The 27,800-nt window shown below is 40.1% G+C and overlaps 1 protein-coding gene across 6 annotated transcripts in view; it reads right to left on the reverse strand.

Moving 5' to 3' along the window:
- The window catches only part of LOC106929164 (partitioning defective 3 homolog), a 254,421-nt gene that overhangs the window by 101,967 nt on the left and 124,654 nt on the right, over positions 1–27,800 (reverse strand). For 4 of the 6 annotated variants that reach the window (XM_088014939.1, XM_088014940.1, XM_088014937.1 and 1 more), the window contains 5 exons: positions 24,911–25,050; positions 19,741–19,869; positions 15,747–15,782; positions 1,987–2,175; positions 1,453–1,623 (listed from right to left, as the gene is read on the reverse strand). In XM_088014939.1, the coding sequence (XP_087871065.1) occupies positions 1,453–1,623; positions 1,987–2,175; positions 15,747–15,782; positions 19,741–19,869; positions 24,911–25,050 (665 nt within the window). The remainder of the gene's footprint in view (positions 1–1,452; positions 1,624–1,986; positions 2,176–15,746; positions 15,783–19,740; positions 19,870–24,910; positions 25,051–27,800) is intronic. The other 2 variants (XM_088014942.1, XM_088014938.1) reach the window with 1 other exon arrangement.

Raw genomic sequence — 27,800 nt, forward strand, 5'->3', positions numbered from 1 at the left:
CAGTTACAGGGAAACCGTCATCGGAGGCCATGCTAGCCAGCGTTAGCATTCATAGCCTTGATTTAAAGGAACTCAGTGTTTCAGCTGTTTTGCAGTTTCCTGTGAGTTTGTTCCAGATCTGTGGTGCATAGAAGCTGAATGCTGCTTGTAAATCATCTCCGTACAGTAAAAAAAAAAAAAAAAAAAAAAGTATGAAAATGATTTTCAACCTTCTTTTGTGGAGAGTTTTTCCTATAAACAAGCAGACACTTGGTCAGCCGTAGGCCAAGCCTCCAGCTATGCATGTGAAACAAAGAGAAGGGCTCTCCAAGGCCGAGTTTTATCCAGTCCTAATTCTCCCTGAGAAGTCTTGCCACCCGACGCATCGTCTAAGCAAACAAACGCAGAAAAAGACCTGAAAACACACACACGCACTACACACTCTTATATGCATACATAAATGGGAGGCTGATGCAAACATGTGCATACACATCGACGCACAGCGAAAAACACCTCCAGGCTGAGCCCCTGCTTTCAATTACCAGGCGGACCGAGGGGAAATCTAAACTTTGACACACCGGGTTGGGGAAGGAGAGCGGCGAAGCCTGGTAGCGCCAGAGGCGTACACTCGCACACCAACACTCACTCAGCCTTCGCTTTCAAGCAGGCGACAGGCCGAGGTGTACAGGGAATGTAAAGACATGACATTGAGGGGAGGTAAGAAAAAAATAAATAAAAATGGCGCCGCTTGGTTTGCAGCCTGTTTTCATTCCTGCCCCCTGGGAGGCGTGTTGGTGTGTGAGGGAGGCATTGGTAAATCACTCTAACCTGGAAACTTCCTGGTTCTACATGAAATAATTAACCGATGCTCACATGACCAGGCGGTCGTGTTTTTACCACTGAAGCTTCACGTTGGTACTAAAGAGTGGAGGCGATAACATCTTCAACAACTATGCTACATAAAGCTGTGCAAAGTGGGATTACAAAATAAATTAGCTTAATGGAAACGTTTTTCTGTTAAATGTTTATGCGGCAGCAAGAGGTGATTTTTTTCAAAACCGGAAGTTACCACTGGTGGAAACGACAAAGAAAACAGTAAGTGGAACTTATCTAATGGAAACAAAGCAATTGCAAAATTGGGTTTTTTCGATATTAGCAGAATATTAAAGTTTTGGACATATTTGTAACAGAAACACAGCTGGTGTCTTGGGAAGGTATTCCTAAGAAGCATTTTTTTTTTACTTTTTGTTGCATTTTACTTTGATTTTATGTAGACCAAAAAAAGTTATGTAGATAATCACGCAAAAAAATAGATTAGGGAAAATGCTGCTTTAATGGCAAAGATAAAACAACTGTTAAAAGAAGACCTTTAAGAAAGTGTAATTGGATTCTGCTGGAAGCTACATAAGGTACATTTATCTTGTGATTAATTGATTAATTAATTAATTGCTTAGTATGACAGTCATTCTTTACCTCGTTTCTCTTGGCCACTCGTCGGGCCACGATCAGCTGGATCATCCCGCGCTTGTTGCCTTCTGTTGACATCGACTTCCTCAGCGTCTCCATGGCGTCTTGGTTGGTTTTCCCCAACAGTGATTCACCGTTCACAGCAATCAGCTGGTCGTTCACCCTCAGTCGTCCATCCTGTTGTCAAAGAAAAATGGTTTATATATTCAGTATTTTTGGTCCAGTTTCTAGTGAAAATACTTACAAAATAACATACAAGTAACTTTTCAGAAAGTTACAGGGACTCATTTCAAGTTAATTCCTTAAAATTGATTTTAAAAAATCCTAGTTCCACTTTTATTCAATCAATATTGAAGAATTATTTACTTAAGCCCCCATTTGTTGCTGAAAAGTTACTTGTAAGTTAATTTTATCTTATTTTAAGTCTAATAGGATATTTTCATTAGAAACTAGACTACAAATACTTGGTGATTTTGCATGTTTGCAGCGTATCAATAGGAAACTTCTCCTTTCTGCTCTAAACAACAGGATGCTCAGTACCTTGCAGGCTGCTCCACCGTTTATGATTGATTTGACAAATATGCCGAGGTCTGCATGGTTTTCCTTGGAGCGGTTGCCTTTCACGCTGACGCCCAAACCTGCAGAACCCGAGTCGCTGAGCGGGATCTCGAAGGTCAGGAACTCTCTGGTCCCGTCGGGAGTCAGGACCAGTTCATCCTCCTCCGTTTTCTACAACAGGAACAAACATCCAGATATTTAACTCGGGGATGGTCAAAGTGCGGTCCGTGGGCCATTTACGGCCCTCTGAAGGATTTTGTGCGGTCGCCCCGACATTTTTCGATCTTGTAAGAAATTTTTTTTTAACAGTTTAAAAAAAATGAGGTACAAAAATATATTCCCAATACTTGATGTTTCTGTATTTGTCTTTGTTTGGTGCTTCAACCATTGGTCCACTTTTACTCAAACGCAAATAAGCTACAAATAAGGTTTGAAACTGTCTTACATTTATGCAATTGTGCAAAACTTTTGTTATGATTTGTAGTATTTACGTTGCGATGATTTCCTGAAGGCAGAATGTCAGGAAGAGCAGGAGTTTCTTAAAGAGACAGGCCCAATTTAAAGGCATTACATTACAAAGTCAAATTATGTTTAAGTCATTATCATATAATTACTTGATTGTGCTATAAAATGGCATTATGTTGCTGCAAAGCAGATAATACTGCCCCTTTAAAATAATTTTTGTGGCTCCGAAGTGATTTCAACTTAACAATTTTGATCTTCATGACAAAAACTTTTGGCACCTCTGATTTAATTGTTTGCTAAAGGTTTATAAAATGTGTTTTACTGTCAATGTGGCAGAAACTGTGAGCATTGTTTCTGCCAGAAAGTTGTTTATAAAACCTGTAGTGCACCTACTTATGCAGGTACACAAACATTTCCCAGGAGATGAATCTCAAGTACCGGTGCATTAAAACTCGCACATTTAGAGACCTTTCTATTGTGGAGCATCTGCAGGTGCAAAACAGTGTTTCAGTTACATAAAACATGATTTTCTGTTGATGATTAAATCATATTGGTGGGCGTATTTTGGCTCCTTTTTTGTATGTGGAGTTAAAGAATGGAAATAGATGCTCAAACTACCAAGCTAATAAAAAAATAAATAAATAAATAAAGCTACCAAGCAAACACATAGGTGTGTAAAATAAAAAGCTAACGGCTAACTAACAGCCCAGCTGTGTGTAAACTTCCCAATCAAAAGCAAACAAACAAATGAGGCATTAACAAGCTAATTTTCATTTCAGTCAAGCCTATTCACCACCAGGCTAACAGCTAACTAGCAACTGAGTTATTCAACCAAACTACCAAGTAAGTTTAGACCTTAAATACTGACATTTAGCTAACAAGACTGCTAGTTTTTTAGTAGAAAAACTAACAGCAAACAACACAGCTATGATTGTAATATACGAGGCTAACACCTAACTAGCAACGTAGACAAGCTAACAGCTAGCATCATTGACTTTGCAAGAGTTAATTGTTTGCTTACTTGTCTTCTAGTTTATTTTCCAACCTCAAAAACCAAGCAAAGCAGATTAAGATGCATGCCAAGAGTTACATGTGTTATGTGTTTTTAAAACAAACATCAAACTGAAAACACCCACCCACAAAGAAAAACAAAAACGCTAGCTAGCATCAAGTCTCAGTGGGATCCTACCTAGTCAAGCCTGGCACAATTTTCTCTGCGTTATAAAAGTCAGCCCAGCAGCATGATAAGCTAGTTTCTAGTGTCAGGGGAAGGAGAATCCACATGAAAACATGGCACAGATCTACTTTACGAATTGGCCTGGTGGCTGGCAGCTAACTCGCAGCCCTGCGGTCCAGGGAAAAAAGAAATAACTTCTTCCCCTCAGAACTTATCATGCTGTCTGGTTCGCCACAGTCAGCGGCACACTTGACTGACATCTCTTCCTGATTTCAGAGTTTACAGGTTCTTCCTGGGAGCTATAATTATAATAGGCAGTGTGCTGCATTTATGTGCAGTGCAGTAAAGTTTTCTTCTGCTACTGCACTCGTTTCAAAACCTATATGTGTCTAAATAGTTGCAGCTTTGATTACAAGTTTGGAAATAACTCGCAATATAATATTTATAGAAAATATAATGGAAGAAGAGATTGTAGCAGGAGAGAAATATAGTAAAATCTGTACCTGAGCCCTGATGTCACCCAGCAACCCGGCACTAACACATCAGCCTAATTGACATGCTGAGAGCTTTCTCGCGCTTCCCTCTACAACAGGTGCTTCTCTCACTTCATTTCTTATATTCATTCTCACTCTCTCTTCCAGTGCAACAATAAAAAGCCATTCTCTCTTGCTTGTTATTTGACAGCTGTCCTGTGAAAAGAAGGGTGCGCGCACGCTGCCGCCTGGCAATTATTGTGCACGCCTAATGAATTCAATCATCAGGCTCGGTGTCAGCATGTCATTAGCCCCCTTTGTTTGCTGGGAGAGAGATGGAATTACTCTTTGTGGAATGGAGGGCGGAGAAGAAGAGGCAAAGAGGGGTGGGGGGCAAAATGAAGATGGAGTTCAGATGAATGAGAGGGAACACAAGAAAAGGGGAAAAACAAGGAAGCATAAAAACCACAGTCAGCCTGGCTATATGTTCTAAAAAACAAAAAAACAATGCAGAAACCAATTATTAAAAAATAAATAAATACATCGGAGGCAGGAATTTATTTTCTAATATTCAAATTATTCCAACAATTTATTTTTTAGCACAATTAACAAAAGTGAGTATGGGATAATTAAACCCGTCTAACTGCAATTTGACTGAGTGAGAAAGAAATCAGATTAAAAGTAATTATAACATACAAAATCTAATTCTGTCTGACGGCTAATGCTAACGTCCTGCTAAATGAATCAAAAGTCAGTCTTTTGAACATTATGCAAGATGTCAATTTATTACCACAAACATAAAGATAACTATTGATGTGTTTTTTGTTGGAATACTTATCAAAAAATGCCATCTTCTGGTTAGAGTAACAAAGTTAGCATTCTTATGTCCCGTATGGAATGCCTGAAATGCCAAGAAAGGACTTCATAAAAAACAATCTATTTTTAGTTTTACCAATATTACAACAAATGTTAGCTAATTGGCTTAGTTTAGAAGCACAACTATTTTGCTTCTTGTAGTTAGCATGATTCAGTTAATTAGAAGATCTGTAAATTATAAGCCTAACTCTGTCTTTCTTTTATTTTTTTTAATGGAATAGAAACTGACTTTTTTATCCTGTAAAGTGGAAATTCAGCTGTTAGCTTGAGGTTGTTCATCTCTCTTCTGAATTTTGGTTTGAAATAATGACGTTTGTTAGCCGTTAGCTTGCAGCTAACAACAGATTTGGTTGTTTACTGTTCGAGTTTGTAGTTTATAAGAGGCCCTTGGTTGTTGGCTTGTAGTTTACAAGCCAACAACTTGTAAACTACAAGTTGTTGGCTTGGGTGGGTGGGTTGATCACTGACAGCTTGTAGTTTTCATCCACAGCTTAATAGATTTTGGTTTATAGTTTACCAGCATGATTTGGTTGATAGCATGAATATATCTACTATATAGATATATTCTATACATCTATATAATATAGACATTCTATAGATATCTATGTTTAATGTTTCTTAAACCAATATGCTACAATAGCATATGCTTATTGTAGGCTTTCGTAATGTTATTTTTTATTGTGCTGCTGTGTTGGCCAAGTTGCTCTTGTAAAAAGAAATGTTTAATCCTGGCTAAATAAAAATGAAAACAAAAATGTAATTTAGATGCATAAATTAGTACTGTATTTTCCATATTATAAGGTACACTGGATTATAAGGCGCACCTTCAATGAATGGCCTATTTTAAAATGTTTTTCATATATAAGGAGCACCGCATTATAAGGCGCATAGAACAGACATTACAATAGAGGCTGGAGTTACGTTATGCATCCACTAGATGGAGCTGCAGTAAAGGATGAATGTCTAAAGCCACTTTGTTGACATAAAGTATGTTAACAAAACAGTCCGACTCCGGTTGACGAAGAGAGCCTTCCGCGACTGGGCCGGGGCGTGGCCGGACGATGGTCACCCTTCTCTGTTCGCGCACAGCATGTTGGTGGAGAACGTGGTGCTACATGACCTGCAGTCGACCTGATTATAGACCGTCGGTAGGTAGATAGGTCAGTCAAACTTTATTAACAAACCAACGTTCTGACGCGCTGCTTTTCTACGGGCGAAAATGAAGTCGGCGGCTGCTTACTGTAGTTGCTAGACCTGTTGTGGCTCAATATTGGTCCATATATAAGGTGCACTGGATTATAAGGCGCACTGTCGGCTTTTGAGGAAATTGAAGGTTTTTAGGTGCGCCTTATAGTGCGGAAAATACAGTAGTTATTTAGCTTTTGGCTGGTAGTTTTTAAGCGAGACTTAAATGTTAGCTTATAGCTAGCAAGTTTATTTTAGTTTATAGACAGTCTGTAGTTGAAATTTACACAAAATATAGATCTAATAACTTGTAGATATAGATTATTAAAATAATACAATAGACTTAGTGAGGATGTCTTATTTTAGATATGTTGGTTTTCTGTCCCAAATCAAATTTAAACAAAAAATGCTAACTTGATCAGTGAAAGTAAAAAAAGAGAAATATACAATTTTCAATAACAGGATTTGCTGGTATTGAAAATAGTAAGTGATAATGTTTTGGTAGAAATAATATCCATTTAAAATTCCTTCATTTTGTTGAGCCAAAAGTGGCCAAAGGAAATGAAAATAGATTTCTTATCTCAGCCCTTTAGACGTACATTAGGTCACACATTCTAAACGTTTCAAAGGATTTTACAATAACAATGAAGACAGGAAAGAGGGAATGCAGCAAAATGTGACAAGGTAAAATTAAATTAAAGACAGCTGCTGGAGGGAGGCGCGACGGCACAAAGAGGCTGAATGAAGGTGAGGGGAGAGAGAGCAGTGATGTGCTGAGGAGATGAAGGACAGAGACAAGCACAGCGAGGGTGAAAAGCCGAGAAGAAACGGGTGAAAAGAATGAGAGAGCGAGAGCGTGACAATGACAGAGCGAGCGGGCGACTGAGTGTGAATGAAGGGCCGCCAGAAAGGGACGAATCCATGTGGAACACAAAATGAGAGACACTGCATCCCTTCAGTCTGAATCTTTTACTTTGTCCCACCTTTTCCTTTCACGGCCGTCCGTCTTTTTATTCACCTGTCTCCTTTTGTGGCGCTTTCCTAACTTCTTCACTCTTTTCCAAACCATTTCTGCTCACGTTCTCGTCTCAACTTTCATCACTAGCTCTCCTCTTTTGTTCCGGTTATCTGTATTTTACTAATTTAAGAGAGAAAACTTAAAGTCGTGAAAATTAAAAATGGAAAACGAAACCTATGATTGCAGAAATGACATCCAAAGGTCTGATTATGTTCAATCAGTTCAAATTATTAAAGTACAAACACAGAAAGTTTTACACTTTAAAAATCACTTGGGAGTCATTTGTCTAAAATAAATTATATAAAAAATAACCGATCAGAATAGGGGAAAAGAAATACAATTTTTTAAACTCTAGTGTTTTTGTAAGGATATTTGTAATATTTGTGATTTGTTGTATTTTTCCCACTTTTGTGTAAACAGTTATGTTTGCAATTTTTAACATTTTTGTTCTTGAGAAATATTGATTTTCTTGTTTGTGTGAGTTCATAAAAAGATGTTAATCGATGTTTTGAAATTGGTTTTGCTTCTGTTTCACATTGTAAGCTTTGTTCAGAATGTGTTCATAATTTAATGATAAAACTGGTTTTTGATTTGTTTCAAACAGGCTTTTAAAAACAAGAAAAAAAATCAATCAGTAGTAAAACACGTGCATACTTAACAAAAACTAAATAATTTGTTTTCCACTGTTCTGTGTGAAAAGGAATAGAAAGAAGTGAGCACTAATTTAATCCTACACCAAATATATTGATTACTGACTCAATATTTATCAAACCAGTTGCTTTAGTTTGCAGTTTAAAACCAGGATTTGGTCATTTTGAGTTCAGATTTTAGTTCGTGAGAATCCCTTGGTTGTTATCTTAGACAGTGAAGCTTAGAAGCATCTGTGTTTGTAAATTAATGATGAATCTGTTAAATTGAGTGAATAAACTGATTAATTGATCTGATTTAATATGGTTTTCTCCATTGGCTGCCACCATCTTTAAAGTTTCTTAAACCAGTTAAATTTCATTTACTTGCATTAGGCCATTTCATAATACGTCATCTTCACAAAAAAAAGTAAATCAAACTTTTAATGGACATCTTACGCCCTGAAAATCTTTGTTATATTCAACAGATGACTACTGTTTGCATTTTAAGAACTACAACTCCACTTTTTCCCCTCTGGAATGATTAAGAGTTTGGCGGCAAACTCAAACAACCCGGACAATTTGATGTCTTCTGGAAAAGTTACCAGAATGAAATTAAAAACAGAAAGTTGTGGGTGATGATTGCTAAGGAGGAGACAGAAGGAGACGGTGATGGAGGTGAAGAGGAGGCAGTGAAGGGTGTAATTGGTCAGGGGAAGTGGAGCGTGGCGGCCATTGTTGGCTGCTGACTGTAGCATCCATCTCCACATGCTCATCCTCCGATTCTGCTGCTGCGTTTATCCGCCGCCATTTTGATACACGCGCTTCGTAAGTTCGTGTGCGACCTGTTGTGTTTGCTTGATCCTCCATCTTTTAAGTGAAAATAAATCCGCCCTCTCGTTTTAATCCGTCCATCAGTTTCTGGTTCCTCCTTTCCGCTGTCCGTCTCTCCCAGCGGCTGCGATGCGCCGCGATGATAGACCATGAATATCAAATACCTGCTTGATCGACTGGGCTGAGAGCGGCTCAGCAGGGGAGGAAGACCGCTGTGTGTGTGTGTGTGTGTGTGTGTGTGTGTGTGTGTGTGCGTGTGTGTGTGTGTGTGTGTCATGGTTCATGTTTTCATTTTAAAATTCTGTACATATTCAGAATTTCCAGGTTGATTTCTTTATGGCAGATATTTCCAGAGAGACTTCAGATAAAACACCTGCAGAGAGAGAGAGAGAGGGATGGATGGATGGATGGATGGATGGATGGATGGATGGATGGATGGATGGATGGATGGATGGATGGATGGATGGATGGATGGATGGATGGAAGGAAGGATGGATGGATGGATGGATGGATGGATGGATGGATAAACGGATGGATGGATGGATGGATGGATAAACGGATGGATGGATAAAAAGATGGAAGCACATATCTTCCAAACGGTTGACTAAATACTCAAACCCAAATTTCTTTACCAGACTTTAAAAAACCCAAATCAAATCCCACAGCTGATATTTTTCCTGCCTTCCTGTGAGAACAAACTGAATAAAAACTAAAATGGCTCCTAAAAGACGAGCTGCCGTTTGGAGGAGGAACCATCTGATGCTCACATCTAATCAGCCGCCCTCTCTCCGTCTCCGTGGCGACCTCCAGAACCCGTTTGTGTCCCGATCCGATCGGAGGAATCACACTAGCAGCTGCTACCAGACGCTGCACATATGTGAGCGCCAAGAAATGGAGCTGCAGCCTGAGACAGAAGAGAGTTTCTCAGTTTGTAACGTCACAAACGCCGAGCGACGGCGGCGGGATGGGACTGAGTTCATCATGACAGATAAGGGCTTTAGACAGGGCAGGGTTGGATGGACGGTTGGATGGATGGATGGATGACTAATCGGACGTACAGCTCTTAGCGTTGGGTGTGTTTGGGTCGACTGACAGCTTGAAGTGTCGCTTTAATGAACCACTAAACCCGTTTTTCCGTTTTTGTTTTTCCATTTTTCTGTTTTTCCATTTTTCAGTTTTTATGTTTTTCCATTTTTCAGTTTTTATGTTTTTCCATTTTTCTGTTTTTCCATTTTTGTGTTTTTCCATTTTTGTGTTTTTACGTTTTCCTGTTTTTCCATTTTTCCGTTTTTGTGTTTTTCCATTTTTCCGTTTTTGTGTTTTTCCGTTTTCCTGTTTTTCCATTTTCAGCGACTCGCCTCATCAGCAGCTCTCAACGCAGCACAGAGATTCTGAAAGAGCTGCAGCCATTCATCAGCTCCACTGTGACAAAAACTTACTCCATGATTCCCTCCGACTTTCCTGCATCTCTGCTCACGTCCAAAACTTACGCAACCTGCTGAAACACTTGGTTTACTCCATATGCTTCGCTGCTTCCTGAAGATCAACTTCAATTTGCTGATTTTGAGGTTCATCAAGACAAATTTTATTAGCAAAACTTCACAAAAGTTTTAAACTACCCTGATTTCTGCCATAATTTTATGTATTCATAATTATATTCATAATTTTATACTAACTTACAAATAACTTTTCAGCCAGACATAGGAGCTTGTGGCAACGTAATATCTTAAAATTGGCGTCATTGGCAGAATATTTCACTTGCCACAAGACATTTTTCCCACGTTACAAGTGAAATTATCTGCCAATAAAACAAGAATTTTTCATTGATATTAAGGAATTATTGACTAAAAACCAGAACGCATTTCTTGCTGAAAAATTACAGCAAAATTTTAGAAACTAAAACACTTGGTAAGATTTTGTGTTTTTGCAGTGCTGGTTCAGTTGAAGTTCGGTTTGAATGCATATGTGAACGCCAAGCAGACCGGAGACCGCTCCAAAAGCAGGAAGTGGACCACATTGCATGGCATTATGGGTAAATACAACCAAAACAAACGACGCACTAGTGTAGCGAGAAACGACTCATGGTTTTTTACCAACGACAAGAGAGAAATCCTACAACTACTAAACTTGGACTCCATGTTTGTTTGCATTTTGTGAAGTGGGAACTGAACTCAGTGTCTTCTTTGTGTTGTTTCCTTCAGTGGTTTTTGGTGTAGTGCCCCCACAGGTGAGGAGGGTAACAGGTTTTTCACCGTGCAGTGTGAAGGAGGACTGCAGCAGCTGAAAACCTAACAAATGTTGCTTCTTTGTCACTTAAACTCAGTTTTCGTGCAAATTTTGGAGATTTATGAAAAACAGGAGGGACTTATTGATGTAATTTGCAGAGGGCCACATAAAAAGCTACGGCGGGCCAGATTTGGCCCTGGGCCTCGAGTTTGACACTCGAGTACCCCATTATTTATTTACTTCTTGATCTGGGACCTGAGTTCGAATTTCGTACCACGAGAAAATGATGTGACAATAAAAGTCCTTGAATTTTAACTGAAAATCACCAGAAAAAGAACAAATACATTAAATAAACTGCAAACCATCAGAAACATTGACATATTTTTGCTGTGTAACGCTTTGCCAATCGCTACCAGCAACAAAACCCTTCGTCATTTCTCCACATTGCAACAGATTATTGCTCCATGACGGCTTTGTGAGCCGCGAGGAGACAGACAGCGTCTTGGCACAGTGTTGATGCTGCACTGCTGCTGCTCCTCTTGATGGCTTCTCAACGCAGCATTGCAGTAATTTTCCATAAGCCTGTGTGACTAATGGCGTAAACAATAGGGCTGAATGTTCATGTTATGGAGCCATTATGGAACTATCAGAGCGCGGGGACGGGGAGACGGATGCCTTTGATCAGCTGCATTGTGGGAGCCAGGTGCTGGGGACGGGGATTTGTGTCTTAAGAGTGGCTTTTAAGAGCCTCACTGACACAACGAGACGGCGCAGAGGAGGAAGAAAGAGATGCAAGAGCTGATGAGGAAGAGACAGGAGAATATCCAGCTAAGTGTTTTGTTTTTACAGACCATTGGTGAAGCAATGGATCGCTAAAATCACTCCTAGCCTTTTGTTGCAGCCGCACAAATTAGCTAATTTTCTTATACAGAATAATGGGCTCAGTGTTGCCATGCAGAAGTTACTTCAATCAGCAAAAGTTTAGCAACAGATCACTAAAAAAAACAAACACAAGGCTGGAAATTATATTTAAAAAGTGTCACACAAAGTTAGGGCAGGAATGTGGCTCCAGTTTCAGTCTCTGGAGAAATCTCAGTAATTTTTTCCACTTCAGTTGCATCATGTCTGATGTGAAAACCTTCAGCAGAAAGATGCTAATCTAAAAAAATCCCAGCTGCAGCCCTGGGAAGGCGTCCAGACATCCATCTGCATGCAGCACACTGAATTAATGTCAGCGCTACATAAAATATTTATGGAATATTCATATAATAATGGAGCAATTCTGATGGCAACCATACAACTTACAAAATAAAACATATTAATAGTCAGTGTAATAACTGCATTGACTATTAATGTAGTTATTACATTGACATTGGTACAATGGAATAATCAAAACATAAGTAAATAAAATTTATGCAACCGAGTTAAAAAAAAAGAAAAACTGAAAAAATATGTAATTAATGCATATTTAAAGGTTATTTTAAAAAATCAATAAAAATGCCAAAAAGTAAGTAGAAAAAGTGTCATTTCATTGTACTAAAAAATAAAACACAAAATGAAAAATTAAAGTTTTCTCTCAACGCTAAGTTTGCAGATTTTTGTCTTTTTAAACAAAAAGGGTAAAAAATGACAAAAAGCTAAGATGGAGAATATACATAATTAAAATATTAAAAAATAAAATAAAATACAAACTAAAAATGATACAGATTAAGTTGCAAAACTAAATGAAAGATTAAACAAAACTCAAGGTATTTTTTTAAATAAAAACTTAATATGAACATTTTATTATTATCTGATATGTGCAAAAAGATATCTAAAAATATTTTTAAAAATAAGTCATTTAAGTTAAAACAAAATCTAAATATTCCAATTTTTGCCTTTTTAAATATTTAAAAAATAAATGTTCAATGTATCCGTTTTAAATGTATTTGTGTAAAATAAAGAAAATCTTTTAAATTAACCAAGTAATCTTGCAAAAAAACTTTTTTAGACAATGCAGTACTAATAAATAATAATATTAATTAGATAATCATGATTACAGTCAGAAATCTGACCTTCTCTACTGGAAACGCTTCCATTTATTGAAATGGGCGTCCATTAACGGGCCGGTCGGCTCGGCTCAGAGTCCATAAAACCTCACAGCATCACCGCGCGCGGCTTTATGGGCAGCAGCATGTTTAAAATGAGGTGCCTGACAGCAGATAACATCTGAAAGGCGCTGAATCCATTATGGCGGCTGATGTTCCGGGAACGGAGCGGAGCAAACAGACTCATCTGGAGGTTCGGGGGTAAGAAGAGACGGATGGGGGCAGGAGGAGGCGGCCCGCCGTGGAGCAGCGGCTTTATCTGCTTGGCTTTTCCTCACATGACTGCACTGATTATCAACAACAACCAAGACCTGACAGATTCACCCTGAGTGGGAACCAAGAAAGGCTTCCTGTGACATTACCAACAAGTTTTAGGAGAAAAGCAAATCAACATCTCATTTCTGATCATTTCTAACAGCTGCAGCAGTTCCACAGCTAATGGTGACCAACATGGACTCAGTGCAACACTGAAACCCAGAACTAAATATTTAGTTAGCAAGCTAAGGATTTAGCTTCAAGAGGAATTTTTAGTTTGCAAACTAAAACAACTTAGCTTCAGATAAATATGTAGCTTGCTAACTAAATATATAGCTTGACGCTACAGATTTATCTTGGTATCTAAAAATTTAGTTTGAAGCTTAGTGTTTAGCTTCAAAATAAATGTTTAGCTGGCTAAATATCTAGTTTGCTAAATAAATAATTTGGAGCTAAATATGTTGCTTCAAAAAATATTTAGATGCTAGCTAATCAATCAGATTTCATGTGTATAAGCAGCTTTCAGCAACAAGGCATTTCAAAGTGGTTTACATCAAAAACACACAGTTATAGAAAACACAGCCAACATTACACTTTGCACATCAGATTATTGATTAATGTTTCATGATTAGGTTTCAAAAGTGACTCTAAGCAGCTGAGTTGTAGTCTAGACTTACAGGAATTCAGGGTTTCGGCTGCTTTGCAGTTTTCTGGAAGTTTGTCCCAGATTTGTGGTGCAAAGAAGCTGAATGCTGCTTCTCCATTTAGCTTGAAGCTAAATACTTAGCTTGATAACCAAATATTTTGCAGCAAAATATTTAGCTTGCCAACTAAATATTGATAATATACTGACTGAAAGGAGCCTCCATTTTTTCCCCTCCAACGAGCCAAATTAATTTCTGACTGTCTAACGTCACAGTCGCCATAAAAAACGACGCTCAGTGATGTAATAATTGCCGGTGTGTTTGTCTGCATTCATTTCAACGCCGCTGATATATGTCACCATGTCTGAACACCAGCTGCCGTCACGGCAACCATGAATGTCCCGCCATAACACCTCGTCATGACGAGCATCATCCACACAGCTGGCCGACACAACCGCCAATCAAATTAACTGGCCGATTAAACTCGTAATGCGGCTCGCAGAACATAACCAATTACCTGCAGTCGGCCAGATGCAACCTGAAGGTAAAGCCAGATGTTTAATTACAAAACTGGATGCAAATTGAGAATTATGGAAAACTGAAGGGCTTTCAAACACAAGCCCCAAAGAAGGAGATGAGCTTTTAATGGCCGATTCAATGACAACGGTTTCAGAATAATGTTGGAAAAGAAGATATAATTGAGATTCTGTGAGATCCTGTTCTGCCCGTCAGGCTGCATGTTGTTTGGAGTCCTGATTTATGTCAGCAGTGGTTCTAATAACTCGTAGCAACGCCTGTTTTTGTTGGATTTCAACTTCAGAGGTTTTCCCTTCAGAACAGAAAACCTTAAAATAACTTTGGTCCAGACCCTCATCTCATCACAAAGGTTTTGTCTTTTAGGTCGCAGAGTTTTGTTAAACCTTTTGAGATCTGGATGAATCTCAAAAGGTTTTTACCTTCATCTCTTTAGTGTCCATGTTTCCCTCTCTTCACCCTTTGAATGTGAGAAAGCGGGCCACTCCGCCATGACGACTGACAGCTTTTATTTAGTTCATTTTATTGTAAAACTGGTCATAGGTTATCATTTCATTGTTTAACGTTTGATGAGGAAAGAAAACAGTAAAGATCTCAGTGTGTTCGCAGATTTGAAGCGAATAGTTTTTACAAGGCAAGAAGATTAACATTCATGTACTTCATACGTAGGTACGTTTAGTATCAAATATTGCTTTAAGGAGAATTCACATGTCTAAGCATTACCAAGTGTCCCATCATTCTTAGCATCTAGACTTTTTAAATCCTCTAAAGATAATTCTTGGATTTTAATTTGTAATTCAAACATTAATCCCATAGCCATTAAATTTCCTCTTCAAAATAAAATAGAAAAAAAGTTAGTATTGATCGTTAGTCATTATGTGAATCAGAAGTGAACAGATATCAGTTTGATTAGTAATAAATTAATTCTATTAGAGACAGCTCCTTGGAAAAGTCAACAATTTAAGGTTCAGGCGGATTTTTTAACATTTTTAGTTTGACGTACTTTAACATCACAGCAAAATATTTTCCAGCTCAGAGAGAAGAAGGTCAGGTTGATGTTATCGCAGGCAGACAAGAAAAAGCTTTTCTGTGTTTCGCTCGAAGGGGAGTTAAGAAGCAAATTATCCTGCAAAACAGCCATTAAACTGTGGTTTGACAAAGCAACTTCAGGAAGAGATTAAAATCAGATTTACGGACTGAATGCATGCAAAATCTAATGTTTTGATCCCAAATGGGTGATAAGGTTTACTGTTCCTCCCAAAAGAAATAAAGAACATTTATGCAAAGAGATGTTGCGGATAAATAAAGGAGCAGAAAAGTGTTGGCTGGTGTCGGGTCTTACCAGGTCTCTGTGGGAGTGCTTCTGGGGTTCAGGGCTCTAAAAAACGTGGAGGGAAATGGGGAGAGGAGGCAGAAGAACCAAAGGAGTCAAGCAACAGATATTCACGAACTGAAACTGTTCAAATTTGATGGTGTGAGTTTCTGCAGATGGAGGAAGATGGAAACATGAAACGGAGAAACGATGAACCTCAGCCGACAGTTTCACAAATCAACCTCGACTTTTTAACTACCTAATAGAAATAATCATTAGTTATGATGGAAGAGAGGTACGGCTCTCCGCCCAGGGTGCTACACCGGCAGAGGGCAACACGAGCGCCTCCAAAAAGACAACAAAAAAAGTTAGCTGCAAATGTAAAGGTTGCCATTTCACTGCTTTTAAGGGATTTTCTAGAACAAAATCTAAAACCAATCCTGAATAGATACATTTATTTTATTTATAAAGGATAAAAAAACAACATGAAGTTTAATGCTTCTTTTTTCTAGCATCTGAACCACATTAGATTGTAAAGCCATGATGCACAGTAAAACTGACCTAATTTTATCTGATGAATTATTAATAAAATTACTGCATTTCAATTTTTAAAAAATGGCAAAATAAGCAATATTTTCAATTGAGAAACCCTTTTTTATGCTAAATTTTGAATAAACAGACATATTTGCTCTCCAAATGAGATATTTGTTGTTTTAATCTGTTATTTAGGTTTTTCAACCATCAGATTTCAGCTTTTCAGTGTTTCAGGAACCCATGAGTATACATGGAGCTTCTTTAACATTAGCGTTAGCAGCTCAGCATGTTTAGCACTAAGATGCTACTTTTAGGCTCGAATAGCTTCGCTAACAACTTGAACATAAACCTTTCCAGCGACCAATCAGATTTTTGTTTTAAAGCAAAATTAACCCTCAGTGATCCAAGAGATTTGGCTACATTGTTCATCGTTGTCGTTAGCGGATGTAGCCTGTGCGACAGATTTACAGGCGTACCAGAAACACAACACAAAGGTTCTGACGTGAAACTGCGACCATGTCTGCAGCTCACACCAGATATTAAATATCTTTGAAAATGTATTTTTATTGCTGCCTTATTTTATTTAGCATTTTTTATTTGTAGTATTGTTTTACAGATTAAATGCATGAACCTGATGAAAACGACACGGAGCAGCTCACAGCAATTATCCTCCAAACAAAACGCCGTTCATGCTGTTCTTTTCTTGACAAAGCATCAAACAACCAAGACTTTTTTTTCCTGCTTCACAGACAAAAAAAAAAGGTTTATTTTGTTTGGTGGGAACGGATTTGTTTCAGCTAAACTATAAAAGAAGAAAATACAGCGAGGCATTCCTGGCAGCTATGACGCCCACACACAGACTCAGAGGATCGGGTTGCCAGATCCAGTTCCCATCCGTCTCCAAGCAGCTGATACAAAGACTTGGATTGTTTTTGTTTTACAGTTTGTTTTGTTGCCTGATTTTATTATGCAATCCATTTGTTATGCAATGATAAATACAGTGAAGTTGGACTAAATTGTTAAAAAATAAATCAGTGCAGGATTTTAGATAAAAACCTCAGAGTTAGGGAATGTTTTCAACTCCGCCTGATCAAATTCAGTCATTTTATGCAGGATTTTTTGTAATAGTGCCAAAGTAGAATAAGAAGTAGCTAAATAATAAAAATAATTTGAAATATGACATTTTATATCAGTGATACAAGCTTTTAAAATACCAGCAGCAGAAACGGTTTAACGCTGACTTGTGTGCCACCTGTGGCAGTAATGTAACAGCTGCTGATTTTATGTTTTCATTACTCTGCATTAGGTGTAATTTATAAGACTGAGTGCCTGTTGATTCATTTAAATTCAACTTACAGTCAGAAATTTAAATCCACTCATCGTGGCCATGAGTATTGCATCATTTTTGATTCACTTCAACTTTTTTCTGCTGATAAAAAGATTAAATAATTATATTTCTATAGTCTGCATCAGGTGAAATTTATACACAGAGGTTCATATGTATGCATATACTCATCTAAGTGTTTTGTTGCCACTTCTAGCCAACTACAGAATCAGCTGTGAAGCATGGTGGTGGCAGAATCATGCAGAGGGATTGTTTCTGTCAGTGTGAAGAAGTCATGAAGAAGTAATACCTCCAAATTTTTCAACTTGACCTCAAATCAGCAGACAGTTGGAATTTGCATAAAATTGTGTCAATGATTCAAAATGTCCATCAAACTGGTTTTGAAATGGAAGCATGGAATAATACCTGACCTTTGACCCCAAAGAGAACAGAGGAAGCTTAAACCATTGTTTCCATCAATCAGTATAAGGATTGTATCCCCTACTTCAACATCTCTGCAACCACACAGCCAGGCGGAGATTTAAAGTGGAGCAGCAAAAGCAAATGAGGTGGATTAGCAGAGCTAGCTAACAACCGAAGGTGTCTCTGCTGCTCCGGTTTTGATCTCTTAACCTGTCATAATAGTAACAAAACTGTCTTACAGCAACAGTCTTCAGTCAGAGGCTTCTTCAGATTAGTTGCAGCACTCACTGCTACTGGAGATCAAGTTCAAAGTTCAAGTTTACTTTCAAAAATGTGAAAATACATTCTCACTGCCCACAGAATCACCATCCACAACGACTCTCTGAAGATACTTACAGGATATCACTGAGGAAAACATTTAATTTCCCTTTGAGATAAATGAAATATTATGGAATTTAACTGAATTTTTTTCATTTAAAACTGCTGCTGCTTGATAACGGACATTCAGAGTTTAGTGCAGGTTAAAGTTTTAACACACTATAAAGATATTTTTGAGTCACTACATGTTAAAAAAACCCCAAAAAAATTCAAACTTATTGATTTTTACACTTCAGTTAAAGCTGCAGTATGCAACTTTAATAAAAACAGAAGATTTGTTCATATTTGTTGAAACTGTTTCCATGTTATGACAGGTTAATATGAGACAGATAAACTGAAAAAAAAAAAATCAAGCTCCCCTGCCTTCTCCCAGTGGTAACTAGAATCAATCAATCAGAGCCAGGAGGCGGGGCTTAGCGCCATCAATCATCCTCAATCTAGTATAGCCGGTTATGGATATTCAGGCTAGTTAACGTAGCCAGGCATAACAGAGGATAAATAGTTTTCCTGCAACAATAAGTTGTTTCTTTGCTGTTAATACATTGAACAGAGTACATGAGCTTGATTGACAACGCTCTGACCCTCCTACTGGCTTTGATTGGTTGATTTTGGTCACATTTTTGTAGACAGCAATAGAAGCTCGATGTAGATTGATTTTTTGAAATTGTCTCATTTTGCACAGTCATACCAGAGTGAAAGTTAATAAATATTTAAATAAAATTTTTTTTTTTATAAAAGTTAAATACTGCAGCTTTAAAGTTAGAGGATGTTTGACAATTTTACTCTGGAAAAGGGAACAAAACAGATGAATATAAGAAATAGGATGCATTCTTTAGTCCTGAATAAGTTTCAAAAAGCTGCAAAAATTGGCATATTTGGATTTAAAAGCTTTGTTTTCAAGTCTATCTGTATTTAGACCTGGATAAATCTTCAAGTTCAACGTTTAGAAACTCCAGACACGTTTCAATCATAAAGATTTCCGTCTCCGTTTGTCGGCAGTGAGATGTGAGGATGGCGCCTGATTGATATTCAAGCCCAGTTTGTTTATTCCCTCCCTTCTTGCAACCTGGCCTGCGTCTGTCTGCTTGTTCCCACATCCATCAATCTGAGAGTCAGCTCTGAGGTAAAACACACAGATGGAGGCGGAAGTGAAGAGATGCAGAGGGGAATAAGCAGGAGAGATAAAGATAAAGAGCGAGATCTCTGCGGGTTTGCCTCCTGATAACAGAGGAGAGCAGCGACAGGGCGGGAAAATCGATCTGCACGCTCAGACGGAGCGAAGTGAAAAGTTGTGACAGCTCACTGCGAGAAAACACACAGAGGAAGATGAAGGGATGAAGAGCAGCAGCGGAGGCGGAGACTTACGACTTCTCTGGGTGGGAAAGCGTCTTCCTGGCGTAGAACCAGCAGCCCCACCGCACCGCCCATCGGAGTGTTCCTGAGCAACGAGACGACCTCCTCCTGCGTCCGGCCGTTCAGGTCCACGCCGTTCACCTGGACCGGAGCAAACATGGCGTCATCAGAGAGGAAACGCAGACATGGCGTCAGAGAAAACGCAAACATGGCGTCAGAGAGGAAACGCAAACATGGCGTCAGAGAAAACGCAAACATGGCGTCAGAGAAAACGCAAACATGGCGTCAGAGAAAACGCAAACATGGCGTCAGAGAAAACGCAAACATGGCGTCAGAGAAAACGCAAACATGGCGTCAGAGAAAACGCAAACATGGCATCAGAGAAAACGCAAACATGGCGTCAGAGAAAACGCAAACATGGCGTCAGAGAAAACGCAAACATGGCCTCAGAGAAAACGCAAACATGGCGTCAGAGAAAACGCAAACATGGCGTCATCAGACAGGAAACGCAAACATTCCGTCATCAGAGAGGAAACGCAAACATGGCGTCAGAGAAAACGCAAACATGGCGTCAGAGAAAACGCAAACATGGCGTCAGACAGGAAACGCAAACATTCCGTCATCAGAGAGGAAACGCAAACATGGCGTCAGAGAAAATGCAAACATGGCGTCATCACAGACAAAACGCAAACATGGCGTCAGAGAGGAAACGCAAACATGGCGTCATCAGACAGGAAACGCAAACATTCCGTCATCAGAGAGGAAACGCAAACATGGCGTCAGAGAAAACGCAAACATGGCGTCATCACAGACAAAACGCAAACATGGCGTCAGAGAGGAAACGCAAACATGGCGTCAGAGAACACGCAAACATGGCGTCATCACAGGGAACACGCAAACATGGCGTCATCACAGACAAAACGCAAACATGGCGTTATCACAGAGAACACGCAAACATGGCGTCATCACAGGGAACACGCAAACATGGCGTCATCACAGACAAAACGCAAACATGGCGTTATCACAGAGAACACGCAAACATGGCGTCATCACAGAGAACACGCAAACATGGCGTCATCACAGGGAACACGCAAACATGGCGTCATCACAGGGAACACGCAAACATGGCGTCATCACAGACAAAACGCAAACATGGCGTCATCACAAAGAAACCGCAAACATGGCGTCATCACAAAGAAACCGCAAACATGGCGTCATCACAGACAAAACGCAAACATGGCGTCATCACAGACAAAACGCAAACATGGCGTTATCACAGAGAACACGCAAACATGGCGTCATCACAGAGAACACGCAAACATGGCGTCATCACAGGGAACACGCAAACATGGCGTCATCACAGACAAAACGCAAACATGGCGTCATCACAAAGAAACCGCAAACATGGTGTCAGTACAGACAAAACGCAAACATGGCGTCATCACAAAGAAACCGCAAACATGGCGTCATCACAGGGAACACGCAAACATGGCATCATCACAGAGAACACGCAAACATGGCGTCATCACAGGGAACACGCAAACATGGCTTCATCACAGGGAACACGCAAACATGGCGTCAGAGAAAACGCAAACATGGCGTCAGAGAAAACGCAAACATGGCGTCAGAGAAAACGCAAACATGGCGTCAGAGAAAACGCAAACATGGCCTCAGAGAAAACGCAAACATGGCGTCAGAGAAAACGCAAACATGGCGTCAGAGAAAACGCAAACATGGCGTCAGAGAAAACGCAAACATGGCCTCAGAGAAAACGCAAACATGGCGTCAGAGAAAACGCAAACATGGCGTCAGAGAAAACGCAAACATGGCGTCAGAGAAAACGCAAACATTCCGTCATCAGAGAGGAAACGCAAACATGGCGTCAGAGAAAATGCAAACATGGCGTCATCACAGACAAAACGCAAACATGGCGTCAGAGAGGAAACGCAAACATGGCGTCATCAGACAGGAAACGCAAACATTCCGTCATCAGAGAGGAAACGCAAACATGGCGTCAGAGAAAACGCAAACATGGCGTCATCACAGACAAAACGCAAACATGGCGTCAGAGAGGAAACGCAAACATGGCGTCAGAGAACACGCAAACATGGCGTCATCACAGGGAACACGCAAACATGGCGTCATCACAGACAAAACGCAAACATGGCGTTATCACAGAGAACACGCAAACATGGCGTCATCACAGGGAACACGCAAACATGGCGTCATCACAGACAAAACGCAAACATGGCGTTATCACAGAGAACACGCAAACATGGCGTCATCACAGAGAACACGCAAACATGGCGTCATCACAGGGAACACGCAAACATGGCGTCATCACAGGGAACACGCAAACATGGCGTCATCACAGACAAAACGCAAACATGGCGTCATCACAAAGAAACCGCAAACATGGCGTCATCACAGACAAAACGCAAACATGGCGTTATCACAGAGAACACGCAAACATGGCGTCATCACAGAGAACACGCAAACATGGCGTCATCACAGGGAACACGCAAACATGGCGTCATCACAGACAAAACGCAAACATGGCGTCATCACAAAGAAACCGCAAACATGGTGTCAGTACAGACAAAACGCAAACATGGCGTCATCACAAAGAAACCGCAAACATGGCGTCATCACAGGGAACACGCAAACATGGCATCATCACAGAGAACACGCAAACATGGCGTCATCACAGGGAACACGCAAACATGGCGTCATCACAGGGAACACGCAAACATGGCGTCATCACAAAGACACCGCAAACATGGTGTCAGTACAGACAAAACGCAAACATGGTGTCAGTACAGACAAAACGCAAACATGGCGTCATCACAGAGAACACGCAAAAATGGCGTCATCACAGGGAACACGCAAACATGGCGTCATCACAGGGAACACGCAAACATGGCGTCATCACAGGGAACACGCAAACATGGCGTCATCACAGGGAACACGCAAACATGGCGTCATCACAAAGAAACCGCAAACATGGCGTCATCACAGACAAAACGCAAACATGGCATTATCACAGAGAACACGCAAACATGGCATCATCACAGAGAACACGCAAACATGGCGTCATCACAGGGAACACGCAAACATGGCGTCATCACAGACAAAACGCAAACATGGCGTCATCACAAAGAAACCGCAAACATGGTGTCAGTACAGACAAAACGCAAACATGGCGTCATCACAAAGAAACCGCAAACATGGCGTCATCACAGGGAACACGCAAACATGGCATCATCACAGAGAACACGCAAACATGGCGTCATCACAGGGAACACGCAAACATGGCGTCATCACAAAGAAACCGCAAACATGGTGTCAGTACAGACAAAACGCAAACATGGCGTCATCACAAAGAAACCGCAAACATGGCGTCATCACAGGGAACACGCAAACATGGCGTCATCACAGACAAAACGCAAACATGGCGTCATCACAGACAAAACGCAAACATGGCGTCATCACAGAGAACACGCAAACATGGCGTCATCACAGGGAACACGCAAACATGGCATCATCACAGAGAACACGCAAACATGGCGTCATCACAGGGAACACGCAAACATGGCGTCATCACAGACAAAACGCAAAGATGGCGTCATCACAAAGAAACCGCAAACATGGTGTCATCACAGACAAAACGCAAAGATGGCGTCATCACAAAGAAACCGCAAACATGGTGTCAGTACAGACAAACCGCAAACATGGTGTCAGTACAGACAAAACGCAAACATGGCGTCATCACAGGGAACACGCAAACATGGCGTCATCACAGGGAACACGCAAACATGGCATCATCACAGAGAACACGCAAACATGGCGTCATCACAGGGAACACGCAAAGATGGCGTCATCACAGACAAAACGCAAAGATGGCGTCATCACAAAGAAACCGCAAACATGGTGTCAGTACAGACAAACCGCAAACATGGTGTCAGTACAGACAAAACGCAAACATGGCGTCATCACAGGGAACACGCAAACATGGCGTCATCACAGGGAACACGCAAACATGGCGTCATCACAGGGAACACGCAAACATGGCGTCATCACAGGGAACACGCAAACATGGCGTCATCACAAAGAAACCGCAAACATTGTGTCAGTACAGACAAAACGCAAACATGTCGTCATCACAGAGGAAAACTTAGATTCCTCCACTGAAGTTTAAACTGATGTACAGAAATTGTAATGATTTAATGATTAACCTTTATTTTAATCATTGCAAACAATGTAAGTTCATGGTTGTGAACTGAACACATTAGACTTTGTTGTTTTTATTAAATTTCTAAATATTGTTTTAGTGATGTAAGGAAGTGAAGAGTGGATTAAATGGACGGAGGATTGAAAATTTGAAAAGTAAATGAATGGGAAAATGAATGAGTGATGGACTGATGGATGAATGACTGATAGACAAATGGACAGATGGACGACTGGATGGACGGACTGATGATTGGATGAACAGCATATTGGATGGATGATTTGACGGATGAAGACAGAAATGATTAGATAAACACAAGGCCTGACGAATGAATGGATGGATCGATAACGAGATCAATTATTGAAACGTTGGGTGGATGGTCGGATCTTTGGTAGATGCGAACTTAAAGTAAATTAATCTGTCGGTTTTGTCAACCATCCCATCAAACCTCATAAAGACGATTGTCAGAAAGTTGAGCAGAAAATCAATAAGAAATCTATCAGTTTAGAAACTGGTCAGTTGACCAATCAGAAGTGATTTTGGTCGAGAGGAGGAACCGAAAACAGACTGAAAATATTCTACTAAAGGAGGATTACAAACTAAACACAAGCAGATGCGTCTGCTTTTCTTAAACTTAATCCACAAAGTGTCTTCCAAACAGATTTAGTCAGTTTTTACATAATTACATTGAGATTCACCGCTGAGTTTCTGATTTGAGCCAGAACGTCTGAGCCTCGCGGTGCGATAATCTGTTATGCAAATTACTTGCAAAGAGGGATGATGCAACTTTAGACGCCGTTCTCTCACTGCAGCACGAGAGTTTGGGAAAACGCTTTGATTTCTGAACAAGACGCAGAATTTCCACATCAAAACCAGGAGCTTTAATTAACAAAACAGTTGGCAGGCAGGTTTGACTGAAACTCTCATCACGTTTAAACCCAGAGAACGTCTCACCTCCAGCAGCCGGTCTCCTGCCTTAAGGCGGCCATCTTGGATGGCGGCCCCCCGGGGAAGGATGTTCTTGACGTAGATCGGAGCGGAGCCGCCGATGGGGACGTCACGCGACGTTATGCTGAAGCCGAGTCCTTCAGGGCCTTCGGGAAAAACAAAAAGCAAAGGACGGAAGATTTAATGGTGGGATTTGGTTTGACCTGAAGGCAGAAGTGAGTAAAAACGCGTTTAGATCCAACTGGCACGGTTCGCATGGATCTGATGTAAGACACGGCAACAATGGAGGAGAAAGAGTTCAGAACGAGGAGGAGAACACGACACATGTATCTGGGTAATTACATCAGATGTTTACAGGAAATAACAGCCGACAACTGGCATATGCAGCGAGTTACCAGATTTATGTCTATATTTAAACATATTTATATTCAAATAAACGCTTCAGTCTCCTCAAATAACCTTTGCAGATTTTCTGGATAATTATCTACGTGGAAAATCTATAATCAATCATTTTCTGGTTGCCACTAAACTGACCACAAGATGCCAAGTTTTTGCCCCAGATCCTTTGTTTTAAGGCAAGGAAGAAGGTAAGGAAGAGGGTGAGGTGAGGAAGTAAGTAAGGAAGGAAGTAAGGACAGAAAGGAAAGAAGGACGGATAAGGAAAGGAGTGTGGTAGGACACAAGGAAGGAGGAGAGAACGGACAATGATGGACGCCTTGAATCCAGCCAGACTGAATCCAGCCAGGTTGAATCCAGCCAGGTTGAATCCAGCCAGGTTGAATCCAGCCAGGTTGAATCCAGCCAGACTGAATCCAGCCAGACTGAATCCAGCCAGACTGAATCCAGCCAGACTGAATCCAGCCAGATTAAATCCAGCCAGATTAAATCCAGTCAGGTTGAATCCAGTCAGGTTGAATCCAGTCAAGTTGAATCCAGTCAGATTGAATCCAGCCAGATTGAATCTAGCCAGATTAAATCCAGCCAGGTTGAATCCAATCAAATTAAATCCAGTCAAGTTGAATCTAGCCAGATTAAATCCAGCCAGGTTGAATCCAATCAAATTAAATCCAGTCAGGTTGAATCCAGTCAAATTAAATCCAGTCAGGTTGAATCCAGTCAGATTGAATCCAGTCAAATTGAATCCAGTCAGATTAAATCCAGCCAGGTTGAATCCAGTCAAATTAAATCCAGTCAAATTAAATCCAGCCAGACTGAATCCAGCCAGACTGAATCCAGCCAGACTGAATCCAGCCAGACTGAATCCAGCCAGACTGAATCCAGCCAGACTGAATCCAGCCAGACTGAATCCAGCCAGACTGAATCCAGCCAGGTTGAATCCAGCCAGGTTGAATCCAGCCAGGTTGAATCCAGCCAGGTTGAATCCAGTCAAATTAAATCCAGTCAAATTAAATCCAGTCAAATTAAATCCAGAGAGATTGAATCCAGTCCGATTGAATCCAGTCCGATTGAATCCAGTCCGATTGAATCCAGTCCGATTGAATCCAGTCCGATTGAATCCAGTCCGATTGAATCCAGTCAGATTGAATGCAGTCAGATTGAATGCAGTCTGATTAAATTCGGTCAGATTAAATCCAGTCAGATTAAATCCTGCTATAAATAAACTCAGTCTCTCTGTGAGAGAGAAAGTTCTGCTAAGTCCTTTAGCTTAGCTTCCGTTAGCATGTCTGGATGCTTCTGCTGCCGTTTCATGACCTCTATCACCACCAAGCTGAGGAAGACCTCCTGTGAAAACCTTCATCCTGCAAAATAATGTTCTGCTGTGTAAACCTATTGTTAAAAGAAGTTTATTTAAGGGCGATGCTGGTTTTATCAGAGTGTTGGCTTTAATCCCACAACAGTAAAACATTTCCCATCCTGTCTCCTCAAACTAATCCCCACACTGATGAAGCAATCAGCTTCCCGCTGCAGACAGGAGCCTCTGTCGGCGCTTCCTCCAGTAAACCGGAGCAGGAGGAGGATCTTTCACTCATTAGCGTGATTAGGACACACCTCGGCCATCTCCAGGACTCCCATTGATTCTGATACTTGACAGGATTTATGAGGGGACCGGTGTCTGATTTGAGGCGGGAGTTTAATCTGCGCTCGAAGCCGTCGGCTTAAATCGGCACTCGGAACAAAACGAGGAGCCACAGCGGCTCCTGGGAACCGCCGTTAATCCCTGCGAGTGTCCGCTCTGAAAACGGCAAACAAAACGGGGGGAATGAGAACAGATTGCCTCTCTGGACGTGAACGGGGCTAAAATACAAGTTAGAGAAACAAACTGACTTGTCTAACTCAGTTTTAATTTAGCTTTTAGAGTTTGTTTACCAGTTTAAATTAGTTTTTATTTTTAATTTAGCTTTTAGAGTGTGTTTACCAGTTTAAATTAGTTTTTATTTTTAATTTAGCTTTTAGAGTGTGTTTACCAGTTTAAATTAGTTTTTATTTTTAATTTAGCTTTTAGAGTGTGTTTACCAGTTTAAATTAGTTTTTATTTTTAATTTAGCTTTTAGAGTGTGTTTACCAGTTTAAATTAGTTTTTATTAGTTAAATACCGTTTTGGTTGTATTGGTTATGGTAGTAATTTTAGTGTTTTTTTCATACTTTGGTTGATTTTTAGGTGCAGAAATAAAAACAATGTAAGTATTTTGATTATGCCTCCATTGGGTAATGCATACTCAACATTGCTGAACATCCGACTGACTGTGGCGTATCGTAATCTGCCCACAGCTGATGAAAACAGCCTGTGTGAGGAAAAAAAAATCTATTTCACATCAGTTCGAAAGGCTAAAAATATTCATAAAAACAAAAACAAACGTATCTATTTATCACAGATCCGAATGCATGTGCAGAACAGTTTTATAACAATTTTGGGTTTTCCATTATAGTTTGTTTT

Source organism: Poecilia mexicana, unplaced genomic scaffold (genome assembly GCF_051168715.1).
Source record: "Poecilia mexicana isolate PSO_F unplaced genomic scaffold, ASM5116871v1 scaffold_17, whole genome shotgun sequence".
In the NCBI taxonomy this organism is placed as follows: domain Eukaryota; kingdom Metazoa; phylum Chordata; class Actinopteri; order Cyprinodontiformes; family Poeciliidae; genus Poecilia; species Poecilia mexicana.